Raw genomic sequence first — 14,923 nt, 5'->3', positions numbered from 1 at the left:
AACCACTGCTTCCCTTTCATGTCCCTCAACTCTTATAACTGCCATTTGGTTTCTATACAAATTGTAAATAGCGTTTCGCTCCCTATATTTTAACCCTGCCACCTTCAGAATTTGAAAGAGAGTATTCCAGTCAACATTGTCAAAAGCTTTCTCTAAGTCTACAAATGCTAGAAACGTAGGTTTGCCTTTCCTTAATCTAGCTTCTAAGGTAAGTCGTAGGGTCAGTATTGCCTCACATGTTCCAACATTTCTACGGAATCCAAACTGATCTTCCCCAAGGTCGGCTTCTACTAGTTTTTTCATTCATCTGTAAAGAATTCGCGGTAGTATTTTGCAGCTGTGACTTATTAAACTGATAGTTCGGTAATTTTCACATCTGTCAACACCTGCTTTCTTTGGGAATGGAAATATTATATTTTTCTTGAAGTCTGAGGGTATTTCACCTGTCTCTTACACCTTGCTCACCAGATGGTAGAGTTTTGTCAGGACTGGCTCTCCGAAGGCCGTCAGTAGTTCTAATGGAATGTTGTCTACTTCCGGGGCCTTGTTTCGACTCAGGTCTTTCTGTGCTCTGTCAAACTCTTCACACAGTATCATATCTCCCATTTCATCTTCATCTACATCCTCTTCCATTTCCATAATATTGCCCTCAAGAACATCGCCCCTGTATAGACCCTCTATATACTCCTTCCACCCATCTGCTTTCCCTTCTTTGCTTAGAACTGGGCTTCCATCTGTGTTCTTGATATTCATGCAAGTGGTTCTCTTTTCTCCAAAGGTCTCTTTAATTTTCCTGTAGGCAGTATCTATCTTACCCCTAGTGAGATAAGCCTCTACATCCTTACATTTATCCTCTAGCCATGCCTGCTTAGCCATTTTGCACTTCCTGTCGATCTCATTTTTGAGACGTTTATATTCCTTTTAGCCTGCTTCATTTACTGCATTTTTATATTTTCTTCTTTCATCAATTAAATTCAATATTTCTTCTGTTACTCAAGGATTTCTACTAGCCCTCGTCTTTTTACCTACGTGATCCTCTGCTGCCTTCACTACTTCATCCCTCAAAGCTACCCATTCTCCTTCTACTGTATTTCTTTCCCCCATTCCTGTCATTTGTTCCCTTACGCTCTCCCTGAAACTCTGTACAACCTCTGGTTTATTCAGTTCATCCAGGTTCCATATATTCTTAAATTCACACCTTTTTGCAGTTTCTTCAGTTTTAATCTACAGTTCATAACCAATAGATTGTGGTCAGAGTTCACATCTGCCCCTGGAAATGTCTTACAGTTTAAATCCTGGTTCCTAAATCTCTGTCTTACAATTATATAATGAATCTGAAATCTGTCAGTATCTCCATGCTTCTTCCATGTATACAACCATCTTTTATGATTCTTGAACCAAGTGTTGGCTATGATTAAGTTGTGCTCTGTGCAAAATTCTACCAGGTGGCTTCCTCTTTCATTTCTTAACCCCAATCCATATTCACCTACTACGTTTCCTTCTCTCCCTTTTCCTACTACCGAATTCCAGTCACCCATGACTATTAAATTTTCGTCTCCCTTCACTATCTGAATAATTTCTCTTATTTCATCATACATTCCTTCAATTTCTTCGTCATCTGCAGAGCTAGTTGGCATATAAACTTGTATTACTGTAGTAGGCGTGGGCTTCGTGTCTATCTTGGCCACAATACTGCGATCACTATGCTGTTTGTAATAGCTTACCCGCATTCCTATTTTTTTATTCCTTATTAAACGAACTCCTGCATTACCCCTATTTGACTTTGTATTTATAACCTGTATTCGCCTGACCAGAAGTCTTGTTCCTCCTGCCACCGAACTTCACTAATTCCCACTATATCTAACTTTAACCTATCCGTTTCCCCTTTTTAAATTTTCTAACCTACCTGCCCGAGTAAGGGATCTGACATTCCACGCTCCGATCCGTAGAACTCCAGTTTTCTTTCTCCTGATAGCGACGTCCTCCTGAGTAGTCCCCGCCTGGAGATCCGAATGGGGGGACTATTTTACCTCCGGAATATTTTACCCAAGAGGACGCCATCATCATTAACCATACAGTAAAGCTGCATGCCCTTGGGAAAAATTACGGCTGTAGTTTGCCCTTGCTTTCAGCCGTTAGCAGTACCAGCACAGCAAGGCCGTTTTGGTTAGTGTTACAAGGCTAGATCAGTCAATCATCCAGACTGTTGCCCCTGCAACTACTGAAAAGGCTGCTGCCCCTCTTCAGGAACCACACGTTTGTCTGGCCTCTCAACAGATACCCCTTCGTTGTGGTTGCACCTACGGTACGTCTATCTGTATCGCTGAGGCACACAAGCCTCTCCACCAACGGCAAGGTCCATGGTGTGTGTGTGGTAAGACAGAGATTTAGGAACCAGGTTTTAAATTGTAAGACATTTCCAAGGGCAGATGTGGACTCTGACCACAATCTATTTGTTATGAACTGTAGATTAAAACTGAAGAAACTGCAAAAAGGTGGGAATTTAAGGAGATGGGACCTGGATAAACTGAAAGAACCAGAGATTGTACAGAGTTTCATGAAGAGCATAAGGGAACAATTGACAGGAATGGGGGAAAGAAATACATAGAAGAAGAATGGGTAGCTTTGAGGGATGAAATAGTGAAGGCAGCAGAGGGTCAAGAAGGTATAAAGACGACGGCTAGTAGAAATCCTTGGGTAACAGAAGAAATACTGAATTTAATTGATGAAAGGAGGAACTATAAAAATGCAGTAAATGAAGCAGGCAAAAAGGAATACAAACTTCTCAAAAATGAGATCGACAGGAAGTGCAAAATGGCAAAGCAGGGATGGCTAGAGGACAAATGTAAGGATGTAGAGGCTTATCTCACTAGGGGTAGTATAGATACTGCCTACAGGAAAATTAAAGAGACCTTTGGAGAAAAGAGAACCACTTGCATGAATATCAAGAACTCAGATGGAAACCCAGTTCTAAGCAAAGAGAGGAAAGCAGATAAGTGGAAGGAGTATATAGAGGTTCTATACAGGGGCGATGTTCTTGAGGACAATATTATGTAAACGAAAGAGGATGTAGATGAAGATGAAATGGGAGATATGATACTGCGTGAAGAGTTTGACAGAGAATTGAAAGACCTAAGTCGAAACAAGGCCCCAGGAGTAGACAACATTCCATTAGAACTACTGACAGCCTTCGGAGAGCCAGTCCTGACCAAACTCTACCATCTGGTGAGTAAGATGTATGAGACTGGCGAAACTCCCTCAGACTTAAAGAAGAATATAATAATTCCATTCCCAAAGAAAGCAGGTGTTGACAGATGTGAAAATTACCGAACTATCAGTTTGATAAGCCACACCTGCAAAATACTCACGCGAATTCTTTACAGACAAATGGAAAAACTGGTAGAAGCCGAACACGTGAGGCTATACTGACCCTACGACTTATCTTAGAAAATAGATTAGGAAAACTCTCTTTCAAGTTCTGAAGGTGGCAGGGGTAACATACACGAAGCGAAAGGCTATTTACAATTTGTACAGAAAGCAGATGGCAGTTATGAGAGTCGAGGGACATGAAAGGGAAGCAGTGGTTGGGAATTGAGTGAGACAGGGTTGTAGCCTCTCCCCGATGCTATTCAATCTTTATATTGAGCAAGCAGTAAAGGAAACTATATAAAAGTTCGGAGTAGGCATTAAAATCCATGGAGAAGAAATAGTAACTTTGAGGTTCACCGATGACATTGTAATTCTGTCAGACACAGCAAAGGACTTGGAAGGGCAGCTGAACGGAATGGACAGTGTCTTGAAAGGAGGGTATAAGATGAACATCAACAAAAGCAAAGTGGAATGTAGTCGAATTATGTCGGATGATGCTGAGGGTATTAGATTAGGAAATGAGACACTTAGAGTAGTAAAGGAGTTTTGCTATTTGGAGAGCAAAATAACTGATGATGGTCGAAGTAGAGAGGATATAAAATGTAGACTGGCAATGGCAAGAAAAGCGTTTCTGAAGAAGAGAAATTTGTTAACATCAAGTATATATTTAAGTGTCAGGAAGTCGTTTCTGAAAGTATTTGTATGGAGTGTAGCTATGTGTGGAAGTGAAACATGGGCGAGAAATAGTGCAGACAAGAAGACAATAGAAGCTTTCAAAATATGGTGCTACAGAAGAATGCTGAAGATTAGATGGGTAGATCACATAACTAATGAGGAGGTATTGAATAGAATTGGGGAGAAGAGGAGTTTGTGGCACAACTTGACTAGAAGCAGGGATGGGTTGATAGGACACATTCTGATGCATCAAGGGATCAAAAATTTAGTACTGGAGGGCAGCGTGGAGGGTAAAAATCATAGAGGTAGACCAAGAGATGAATACACTAAGCAGATTCAGAAGGATGTAGGCTGCAGTAGGTACTGGGAGATGAAGAAGCTTGCACAGGATAGAGTAGCATGGAAAGCTGCATCAAACAAGTCTCAGGACTGAAGACCACAACAACAACAACATATTGAAAAAGATAAATCTTCCTTCACATGGCAGATCAGAACCAGATTTCAGAATGGTTAGACCTGCCGAACAGGCACAGGAATTATCAATTTTTTTTATAGAATACCAGGTCGGTACAGTATCTGAAAAAATTGGCAGACGTATGAGACCTAAAAACATTATTCCTGTGTAGAATAAAATTTACCTCTACATCAGAGTGTGCACTGGTATGATACTTCCTGGCAGCTAAAACCTGTGTGCCAAACCAAGACTCAAACTCGGGACCTTAGCCTTCCACAGGCAAGTGCTCTACCAACTGAGCTACCCAAGCTCGACTCACGCCTCGTCCTCACAGCTTTAATTCCGCCAGTACCTTGTCTCCTACGTTCCAAACTTCACAGAAGCTCTCCTCCGGTCCGGAACGCAGTTTTAATCTGCCAGGAAGTTTCGTATCAGTGCACACTCTGCTGTAGAGTGAAAATTTCATTCTAGAAACATCCCCCAGGCTGTGGCTAAGTCATGTCTCCACAATATCCTTTCTTCCAGGAATGCTAGTTCTGCAAGGTTCACAGGAGAGCTTCTGTGAAGTTTGGAAGGTAGGAGATGAGGTACTGGCGGCATTAAAGCTGTGGGGACGAAGCGTGAGTCGTGCTTGAGTAGCTCAGTCGGTAGAGCACTTGCCTGCGAAAGGCTAAGGTCCCGAGTTCGAGTCTCGGTCCGGCACACAGTTTTAATCTGCCAGTAAGTTTCATTATTCCTGTGTATTTGACTTTTTCAGATCTAGGTAGAAAACTATGGCACAAGGAAAAAGCTATAGTAAATAAATATAATGAAGTGGATGTATACTGCATTACATGGAATCATTGCCCTGAGAAAATTATAGGGCAAACCATTAGGTCATTTCAGATTTCAGGAACACCTTAACTTAAATAAATCATGATCTGCATTAACAGCGCACTTAGGTGTAGAGGGTCACAGCATCACAAACCATTCATAAAACTTAAAAATATTGCATAAAAAAAGAAAAAAAACCATATTTTGAATGTATTAGAAGAAGTAGAAATTTTTAGATATAAAAAAGAAGATGCACAGTTCACATTGAATAACCAATTAGAATTAAAGCACCATAGCATTCTGGCTAATTGTGATTGTTTATGTCATTAGGTACTAGTATGTAATAACATTTTGTATTGTTCTTGCTTCTAAAGGTAGCAACCAAGCACTTTCTAGTCATGAGTATAAGATGTCACACTGTCCACGTGGATAGCTTGCATTCTGCCAGCCAGATTGTCTTGCTTTGTCATTCATGCTTGCCGCTTTTACTTTGTCCAACACCAGGTTGCACTGCCATCACACTAGTAAGACACTGCCACCTGCTACATTCCACATTGTAATTTGTATAGTGCCAAGACTAATCATGTTAGCAGTGAAAATTTTTTTATCACCAATCTGGCCCCTTTAAAAAATTTTAGCATCCTCTCACTTTAAAATATTTTTCTTTTTAGATGCAAGTAAGTTTTAAAACATGGCGCTGTAACCACAAGTCAAGCCTATCAGTAATTTGTGCTTAATGAATGGTGCACCTCTTTTTTACCTTTCGCTTACAATGGTATTGACAACATTCACTGAACAGTAAATTTTTGCTTCGAGTGATGGGTATGCCTATGGTCTTTTAACATTGTGGGTATATTTTAGACATTCCTTTATCAATTTTAATATTTAGAAAATGTGGTGACACTGGACTTTGCTTTTTACCATGTAGGATGCACCTGATGATGCAGCCTTAGGTCATGAAATCATTTGTGTTTTAATAAACAACAATTTTACCAGCTGTTTGCGGAATTCTTCCTAACATCATGCCTTTCAACAGCTGCGATTGTCCAGAATTTGAAGTAGTTTGGGCTGTATGTTGTTTAAGGAACAGATTGTGATGGATCCTCCATCACTGTTTCAAAATTGTGTTATAGTGACCTGCTGCACACAGACTGTAGACGGAAGTTAGAAAGCACCTATAACAGTATATCCCAGTATATTGCACTATATCTGAAAGGATCCTTCTGATTATAACAACAGATTAAAATAAAAGTTTTGCTTTTAAAAAGTATAATACATCATCTTATCCTTAGTTGTTTAAACAACCAATTTCATTATTGGAAGCAATAATTTTGTATATACACATGTATGTTGTAGCTTGAAGATGAGAAGGCAGCCTTACACAGCCAGAGCATTGACCAGCAGAATGATCTCAGTTCACTAAGGAAAGAGCTGTTGCAAGCCGAACAGACACGCTTGGATCTGGAGTCAGATAAAGTATCACTCCAAGAGAAAGTTAAGTTCCTGGAAATTGAAAAGGAAAAGGTAAATAGTGTACTTCAGTCTATTATGTGCCTATGTGTGAAATGCAAATAAGTTCCTCATGATAATTTTTCTAAAGTGTGGCACAGTGGTTGTGTAGGTGAGTGGCGGACTGCAAACCCAAACGTCAAGAATTTGATACCCTGTTGATCCTAGGGTTTTTCCTGTCACTTCTTACACCTCTTGGAATGTTATGTTAATGTGAAAAGTGCCGATATTGGTTAAAAACACATTTCGCCTTATTTAGGCATTTTCAGGTTATCTACTTAGAAAACAGAGAACAAATACATCTATTTAAGAATCGCAATCGCATTGTGCAGACTTGGATAACCTATAAACATGTATAAACAGATCAACTATTGAAAGAGCAAATACCTTAATTTGGTATTTCTTAGAAGAATCCTTTAGTCAGTGTAGCCAAAGTGCACTGTCGAATATACCAGGCCAACATCGCCTTCGGTAAACTCAGTAAAAACTATAAATATAAAATAGTAAAATCATTACCTTTTCTAGATGGACACGAGAGGCACCAAGATCTGCATAACACGTTCCCTTTCACAGGAGCGAGTAATAGAGTAAGATGGAGGCTCTGGTAGTAAGCATAATGCACCACAGCGTCGTGTGCTAGTACTGAAGCCTAATACAGAATCACCTCAATAGGTGGCGCTGCGATGCACCAGTGATACGAATGAGAACTTGTAAACTGGATATACATACCCACTAAAACTTTGTAAATGTGGTGCACGCAAAACATTGATAAGATGGAATTACTAGGGGAAACACCTGTGCAATAAATTATCCTAAAATTTTGTCGAAGTAAAATATAAATGAAGGCAGTAAATTTAAATGAGAAAACAAGGTGTATAATACAACACACAGATGCAGTACATAAACAAATTTTTCATATCCTATACCACTAGAATGAGATTATTAAAAACACAGGACCATAATTACAGATAAACTCGCAAGGATCCTATTTGAGTAAAAAAAAAACCTCTAATGGCTTGGCTAAGAAGATGACATAAGACCAGAGAGGAACAGGGCTCATATGTAGGCAGAATTACGAGAGCTCAAACAGGATACTTGCGAGTTTTTTGATTTAAATGATGACGCATTTTACGCATTTCAATGTAGCTATAAAAAAGGGGGGGAAAGTTTACCCGCATAACTTCCGTCTTCCACGTTGGTGTGTATTTTTTAAGCCTAATAATTTTACTTGTATTTTATAAAAAAAGATTTCTTGCTAGAAGTTCTAGCTCCGAATGATGCAGTATTGAGTGTTATATGGGCGGCCTCTTTATCTGTAATTATGGTCCTGTGTTTTTAATGTTCTCGTTCTAGTGGTATATGATACGAAAAATTTGTTGATGTACTGCAGCTGTGTGTTGTATTATACACCTTGTTTTCTCATTTAAATTTACCGCCTTCATTTATATTTTACTTTGGCAAAATTTTAGGTTAAGTTATTGCACAGGTGTTGCCCCTAGTAATTCCATCTTATCAATGTTTTGTGTGTATCACATTTATAAAGTTGTAGGGGTATGTATATCCAGTTTACGGTTTCTCATTCTTATCACTGCGTCGCAGCGCCACCTATTGGGGTGATTCTGTATTAGTCTTCAGTACTAGCACATGACGCTGTGGTGCATTATACTTACTACCAGAGCCCCCATCATACTCTATTACTTGCTCCTGTGAACGGGAATGTGTTATGCAGATCTTTGTGCCCCTCACATCCATCTAGAAAAGGTAGTGATTTTACTATTTTATATTTATAGAGTTTAATGAAGGCGATGTTGGCCTGATGTATTCGACGATGCCCTTTGGCTACACTGACTAAAGGATTCTTCTAAGAAATACCAAATTAAGGTATTTGCTCTTTCAATAGTTGATCTTTTTATACATGTTTATAGGTTATCCAAGTCTGCACAATGCGATTGCAATTCTTAAATAGATGTATTTGTTCTCTGTTTTCTATGTAGATAACCTGAAGATGCCTAAATAAAGCGAAACACGTTGTTGAAAAATAAAAAACTAAAATTGTAACAAAGACTGTTTTTTAACCAATACTGTTAAGCACTGGTTTGCTGTATGCCACATATGAACTGGAAGAACTTCAAAAACTGCCAAGTTATGTCATGCTTTGCAGTCCATAATTAAATGTAGGAAACTCCAACTCGTTGGGCAAGTCAGTTCAAAATTAAGAGGAAACATCTGCCTGTATGTGTATTGACATCCACATGTGTTTTCATGGAGATAGAGCGCCTGCACATGAATTTCTAAGACTGCATCACTAGCAACATTCGCAGTCAGCATATACTGATTTATTTTTGCTGAAATACAGATGATGATGGGCCACATTTTAAGAATAGGATATGGTTACAAGGGAAATGACCACAAAAGTTTATTAACTTTTATGTATTTTTACCTTTTTTAGTCTTTTATACATTAATGACAGTACCATATGGACCTTCCGTGGATGAACATTTGGAAGTGTATTCCATGTAGTGCAGATTCTTTTGTGTAGATATTTCTGATGATGAAAGCGTATACCTTCGCAGCATGTTGAATTAGCGCTAATAAATAGTGTGTGGCTAAACCTACATATTAACTCTCAGTCTTCTCATGTGTATAGGATGTTGTATAAATTTCAGTAATGGCTGGCTCAGTTTAGATCATGATAGCAGCGAAGATGCTGCCACCATGTTGGCAATCATCCCCACACTCTATGTCAAATGGAAGGAAGTATCATTATGTCAATCACATCAAATATCATACAATATTAATAAACATTACTTACATTCACTATGTCCATTATGGATGACAAACTGCAACTGCAATTTAAATTGGCAATTTATATGTGTACAATATGCAACCAGTTGCCTTTTTGAATTATGAAGTGGTTTATTGTGCCATTATCCAGTTAACTCATCATCAGATGGAGGTGTTGCAGGAATGTTACCTGGACCATGTGCCGCTAAACAATAGGGCTGTGGTGATTTCACTGCCTCGCATATCCATGGTGAATTATTTCTGATAATTCACATTTCTGCCACAAGCCAATGGTACAATAAATCTTATCAAAGATTTTTAAAAAATTATTTTATACCCAGTAACTGTGAATTAGTTACAAGAAGCATCTGACCGAGTAACTCACATGTTGTCACTGAGGCAGAAAATACTGCACTGTCGGGCGCAATTATTCATGACACTACATCTCTCATATGAATGATGCAAGTGTTAAGAATTGAAACAAAATTACCTTTCTACATAATTATGATCACATGAAAAATATTCTCATGAATATTTGGTATTGTAAAATTTGTCATAAGATTGTTTCTCCTTCATTTTCCTGATGTTTTTATATATGATAATACATGTTTGTTGTACACCTGCTATACTAACACCCAATTTAGAATATCAGTACCTTCTTTATACTAAAAAATACCTACAAGTACTCTATGTGCTACAAGAATGTTGAACATTAATTAATCAGTTATACTACTAGAATTAATGTCCAGCATTCTTGTAGCACACAGAGTACTTGTCATACTACTAGAACCCCCCCCTCCCTGCGACAGCTGTACCATAGGTGCAACCACAACGAAGGGGTATCTGTTGAGATGCCAGACAAACACGTGGTTCCTGAAGAGGGGCAGCAACTTTTTCAGTAGTTGCAGGGGCAGCAGTCTGGGTGACTGGCTGATCTGACCATGTAACATTAATCAAAACGCACTTGCTGTGCTGGTACTGTCCCCCATTTCGGATCTCTGGGCGGAGACTACTCAGGACGACGTCATTATCAGGAGAAAGAAAACTGGCGTTCTACAGATCGGAGTGTGGAATGTCAGATCCCTTAATCGGGTAGGTAGGTTAGAAAATTTAAAAAGGGAAGCAGATAGGTTAAAGTAAGATATTGTGGGAATTAGTGAAGTTTGGTGGCAGGAGGAACAAGACTTCTGGTCACGTGAATACAGGGTTATAAATACAAAATCAAATTGGGTTAATGCAGGAGTGGATGTACTAATGAATAAAAGAATAGGAGCGCAGGTAAGCTACTATAAACAGCATAGTGAACGCATTATACCAGCCGAGATAGACATGAAGCCCACGCCTACTACAGTAATACAAGTTTATATGCCAACTAGCTCCACAGATGATGATGAGATTGAAGAAATGTATGCTGAGATAAAAGAAATTATTCAGGTAGTGAACAGAGACGAAAACTTAATAGTCATGGTGGACTGGAATTTGATAGTAGGAAAAGTAGTAGGTGAATATGGAATGGGGGTAAGGAATGAAAGAGGAAGCCGCCTGGTAGGATTTTGCACAGAGCATAACTTAATCATAGCTAACACTTGATTTAAAAATTATGAAAGAAGGTTGTATACGTGGAAGAGGCCTGGAGGCACTGGAAGGTTTCAGATAGATTATATAATGGTAAGACAGAGATTTAGGAACCAGGTTTTAAATTGTAAGACGTGTCCAGGGGCAGATGTGGACTCTGACCACAATCAACTGGTTATGAACAGTAGATTAAAACTGAAGAAACTGCGAAAAGGTGGGAATTTAAGGAGATGGCACCTGGATAAACTGAATAAACCAGAGGTTGTACAGAGTTTCAGAGAGAGCATTAAGGAACGATTGACAAGAGCAGGGGGAAGAAATACAGTAGAAGTAGAATGGGTAGCTTTGAGAGATGAAATAGTTAAGGCAGCATAGTTTCAAGTAGATACTAAAATGAGAGCTAGTAGAAATCCTTGGGTAACAAAAGAGATACTGAACTCAACGATAAAAGGAGAAAATATAAAAATGCAGTAAATGAAGCAGGCAAAAAGGAATACAAACGTCTCAAAAATGAGATCGACAGGAAGTGCAAAATGGCTAAGCAGGGATGGCTAGAGGACAAATGTAAGTATGTAGAAGCATATATCACTAGGAATAAGGTAGATACTGCCTACAGGAAAATTGAGGAGACCTTTGGAGAAAAGAGAACCACTTGCATGGATATCAAGAGCTCGGATGGAAAACCAGTTCTAAGCAAAGAAGGGAAAGCAGAAAGGTGGAAGGAGTATATAGAGGGTCTATACAAGGGCGATGTACTTGAGAGCGATATTATGGAAATGGAAGAGGATGTAGACGAAGATGAAATGGGAGATATGATACTGCATGAAGAATTTGACAGAGCACTGAAAGACCTATGTCGAAACAAGGTCCCAGGAGAAGACAACATTCCATTAGAACTACTGATAGCCTTGGGAGAGCCAGCCCTGACAAAACTCTACCACCTGGTGAGCAAGATGTATGAGACAGACTTCAAGAAGAATATAATTATTCCAATCCCAAAGAAAGCAGGTATTGACAGGCGCGAAAATTACCAAACTATCAGTTTAATAAGTCACAGTTACAAAATACTAACACGAATCCTTTACAGACGAATGGAAAAGCTGGTAGATGCCCTACTGCAGGGAGAATCAGTTTGGATTCCGTAGAAATGTTGGAACACGTGAGGCAATACTGACCCCACGACTTATGTTAGAAGATAGATTAAGGAAAGGCAAACCTATGTTTATATGAGTAGCATTTGTATACTTAAAGAAAGCTTTTGACAATGTTGACTGGAATGCTCTCTTTCAAATTATGGATGTGGCGGGGGACAAATATAGGGATCGAAAAGCTATTTACAATTTGTACAGAAACCAGATGGCAGTTGTAAGAATCGAGGGGCACAGAAGGGAAGCAGTGGTTGAGAAGGGAGTGAGACAGGGTTGTGGCTTATCTCTGATGCTCTTCAATATGTATATTAAGCAAGCAGTAAGGAGAACAAAAGAAAAATTTAGAGTTAAGTGTCAGGAAGTCATTTCTGAAAGTATTTGTATGGAGTGTAGCCATATATGGAAGTGAAACATGGACGATAAGTTAGGCATGAAGAGAATAGAAGCTTTTGAAATGTGGTGCTACAGAAGAATGCTGAAGTTTAGGTGGGTAGAACACATAACTAATGAGGAGGTACTGAATAGAATTGGGGAGAAGAGGAATTTGTGGCACAACTTGACTAGAAGAAAGGATCGGCTGGTAGGACATGTTCTGAGGCATCAAGGTATCGCCAATTTAGTATTGGAGGGCAGCAGGGATGGTAAAAACTGTAGAGGGAGGCCAAGAGATGAATACACTAAGCAGATTCAGAAGGATGTAGATTGCAGTAGTTACTTGGAGATGAAGAATCTTGCGCAGGATAGAGTAGCATGGAAGGCTGCATCAAACCAGTCTCTGGACTGAAGACCACTACTACTAGAAATGAGAAAATGAATCTGCTCAGTGAAATAGGCCCTTTTACCCTTCGCAATGTTTAGTGTCATATACTAATGAAATACGCATTCCTTTCACTATGTGGCAGAAACTGTGGGGAGGCAACTACACTGAATAAAATCTCACATGTTTAATGTCACATGGCTTCTAAAGAGACTGATGTGCATGTTCATCAGATGGTGCCATCTTGGTCCAGCGTTCCTTGCCACCCTCCTGTCTGCTGCTAACCATGTTTCTTACTGCACCACTGCACAACATGGGGTGTGTTTGTCACATCCACATTCGTTCTTGAGCAATTCTGAAGAATCTATTTGTTTAATAAGACTGATAATTTCACACCTTATAGTCTCACACACTACATGATAATGAACTGTTTTCATTTCATTATTGGCTTTTGTTTGTAAACCACCACATACAGTAGCATATCTGGTGTAGTTTGTAGACCATCGCAGGTGGTAGCATATCATTGTTGTTGATATCTGTTTATTGTGTTGCTCAAATTGATTTTTATATATATATATATATATATATATATATATATATATATATATATATATATATATATATATATATATATATAAAAAAAAAAGAAAGATGATGAAACTTACCAAACAAAAGCGCTGGCAGGTCGATAGACACACAAACAAACACAAACATACACACAAAATTCTAGCTTTCGCAACCAATGGTTGCCTCGTCAGGAAAGAGGGAAGGAGAAGGGAAGACAAAAGGATATGGGTTTTAAGGGAGAGGGTAAGGAGTCATTCCAATCCCGGGAGCGGAAAGACTTACCTTAGGGGGAAAAAAGGACAGGTATACACTCGCACACACACACATATCCATCCACACATACACAGACACAAGCAGATGTGTGGATGGATATGTGTGTGTGTGCGAGTGTATACCTGTCCTTTTTTCCCCCTAAGGTAAGTCTTCCCACTCCCGGGATTGGAATGACTCCTTACCCTCTCCCTTAAAACCCATATCCTTTTGTCTTTCCTTCTCCTTCCCTCTTTCCTGACGAGGCAACCATTGGTTGCGAAAGCTAGAATTTTGTGTGTATGTTTGTGTTTGTTTGTGTGTCTATCGACCTGCCAGCGCTTTTGTTTGGTAAGTTTCATCATCTTTCTTTTTAGATATATTTTTCCCACGTGGAATGTTTCCCTCTATTTTTATATATATATATATATATATATATATATATATATATATATATATATATATATATATATATATGCTCCCAAAAATTATTTAAACATTTCCTTTTCACACATATGCGTACAAAATATTATACCAAATGTAGGAATGGACTAAGGGCTTCCTAACAGGTAGAACCTCAATAAAGAGAAATCATCAGAAGTGAAAATAGTATATGGCATCTCACAAGGAAGTGTGACAGGAGTACTGCGCTTAATTAAATATAGAAATGAACTTGTAGATAACACTGATAGCTCTCTGAAACTGTTTGCAATGATGGTGTTATGAGCAGAGAGATGGCGGGGATAGAGAATTTTTGTAAACTGTAAAGGTTGTTTCAATTTATCAGCAAATATTCGCAGTTGACTCACTATAAGTAAAAGTGATAAAATACATGTGAGCAAATAAAAAGGTTTTTTTTTTCATTTTTACTGTAAAACATGCAGTAAGTTATTAATATCTACAGTGACTTAAAATGAAATGACCACATAAATCTAATTACTAAATCAAATGATAGGCTGAGATCCATTGAAAGAATTCCTGCAAAATGTTACTGTTATGTGAAGGAGGCCACTTAGAAAGGTT

The 14,923-nt window shown here is 38.7% G+C and overlaps 1 protein-coding gene across 1 annotated transcript in view; it reads left to right on the top strand.

The window, feature by feature from the left end:
- LOC124777260 (rootletin-like) overlaps positions 1–14,923 on the top strand; it is a 239,025-nt gene that overhangs the window by 100,792 nt on the left and 123,310 nt on the right. Inside the window, 1 exon segment of the mRNA XM_047252586.1 lies at positions 6,668–6,835. Within this exon segment, the coding sequence (XP_047108542.1) occupies positions 6,668–6,835 (168 nt within the window).

Source organism: Schistocerca piceifrons, chromosome 2 (assembly GCF_021461385.2).
Source record: "Schistocerca piceifrons isolate TAMUIC-IGC-003096 chromosome 2, iqSchPice1.1, whole genome shotgun sequence".
In the NCBI taxonomy this organism is placed as follows: domain Eukaryota; kingdom Metazoa; phylum Arthropoda; class Insecta; order Orthoptera; family Acrididae; genus Schistocerca; species Schistocerca piceifrons.
Note: the sequence above shows the minus strand (reverse complement) of the source record. Positions and strands in the feature narration are given on the sequence as shown.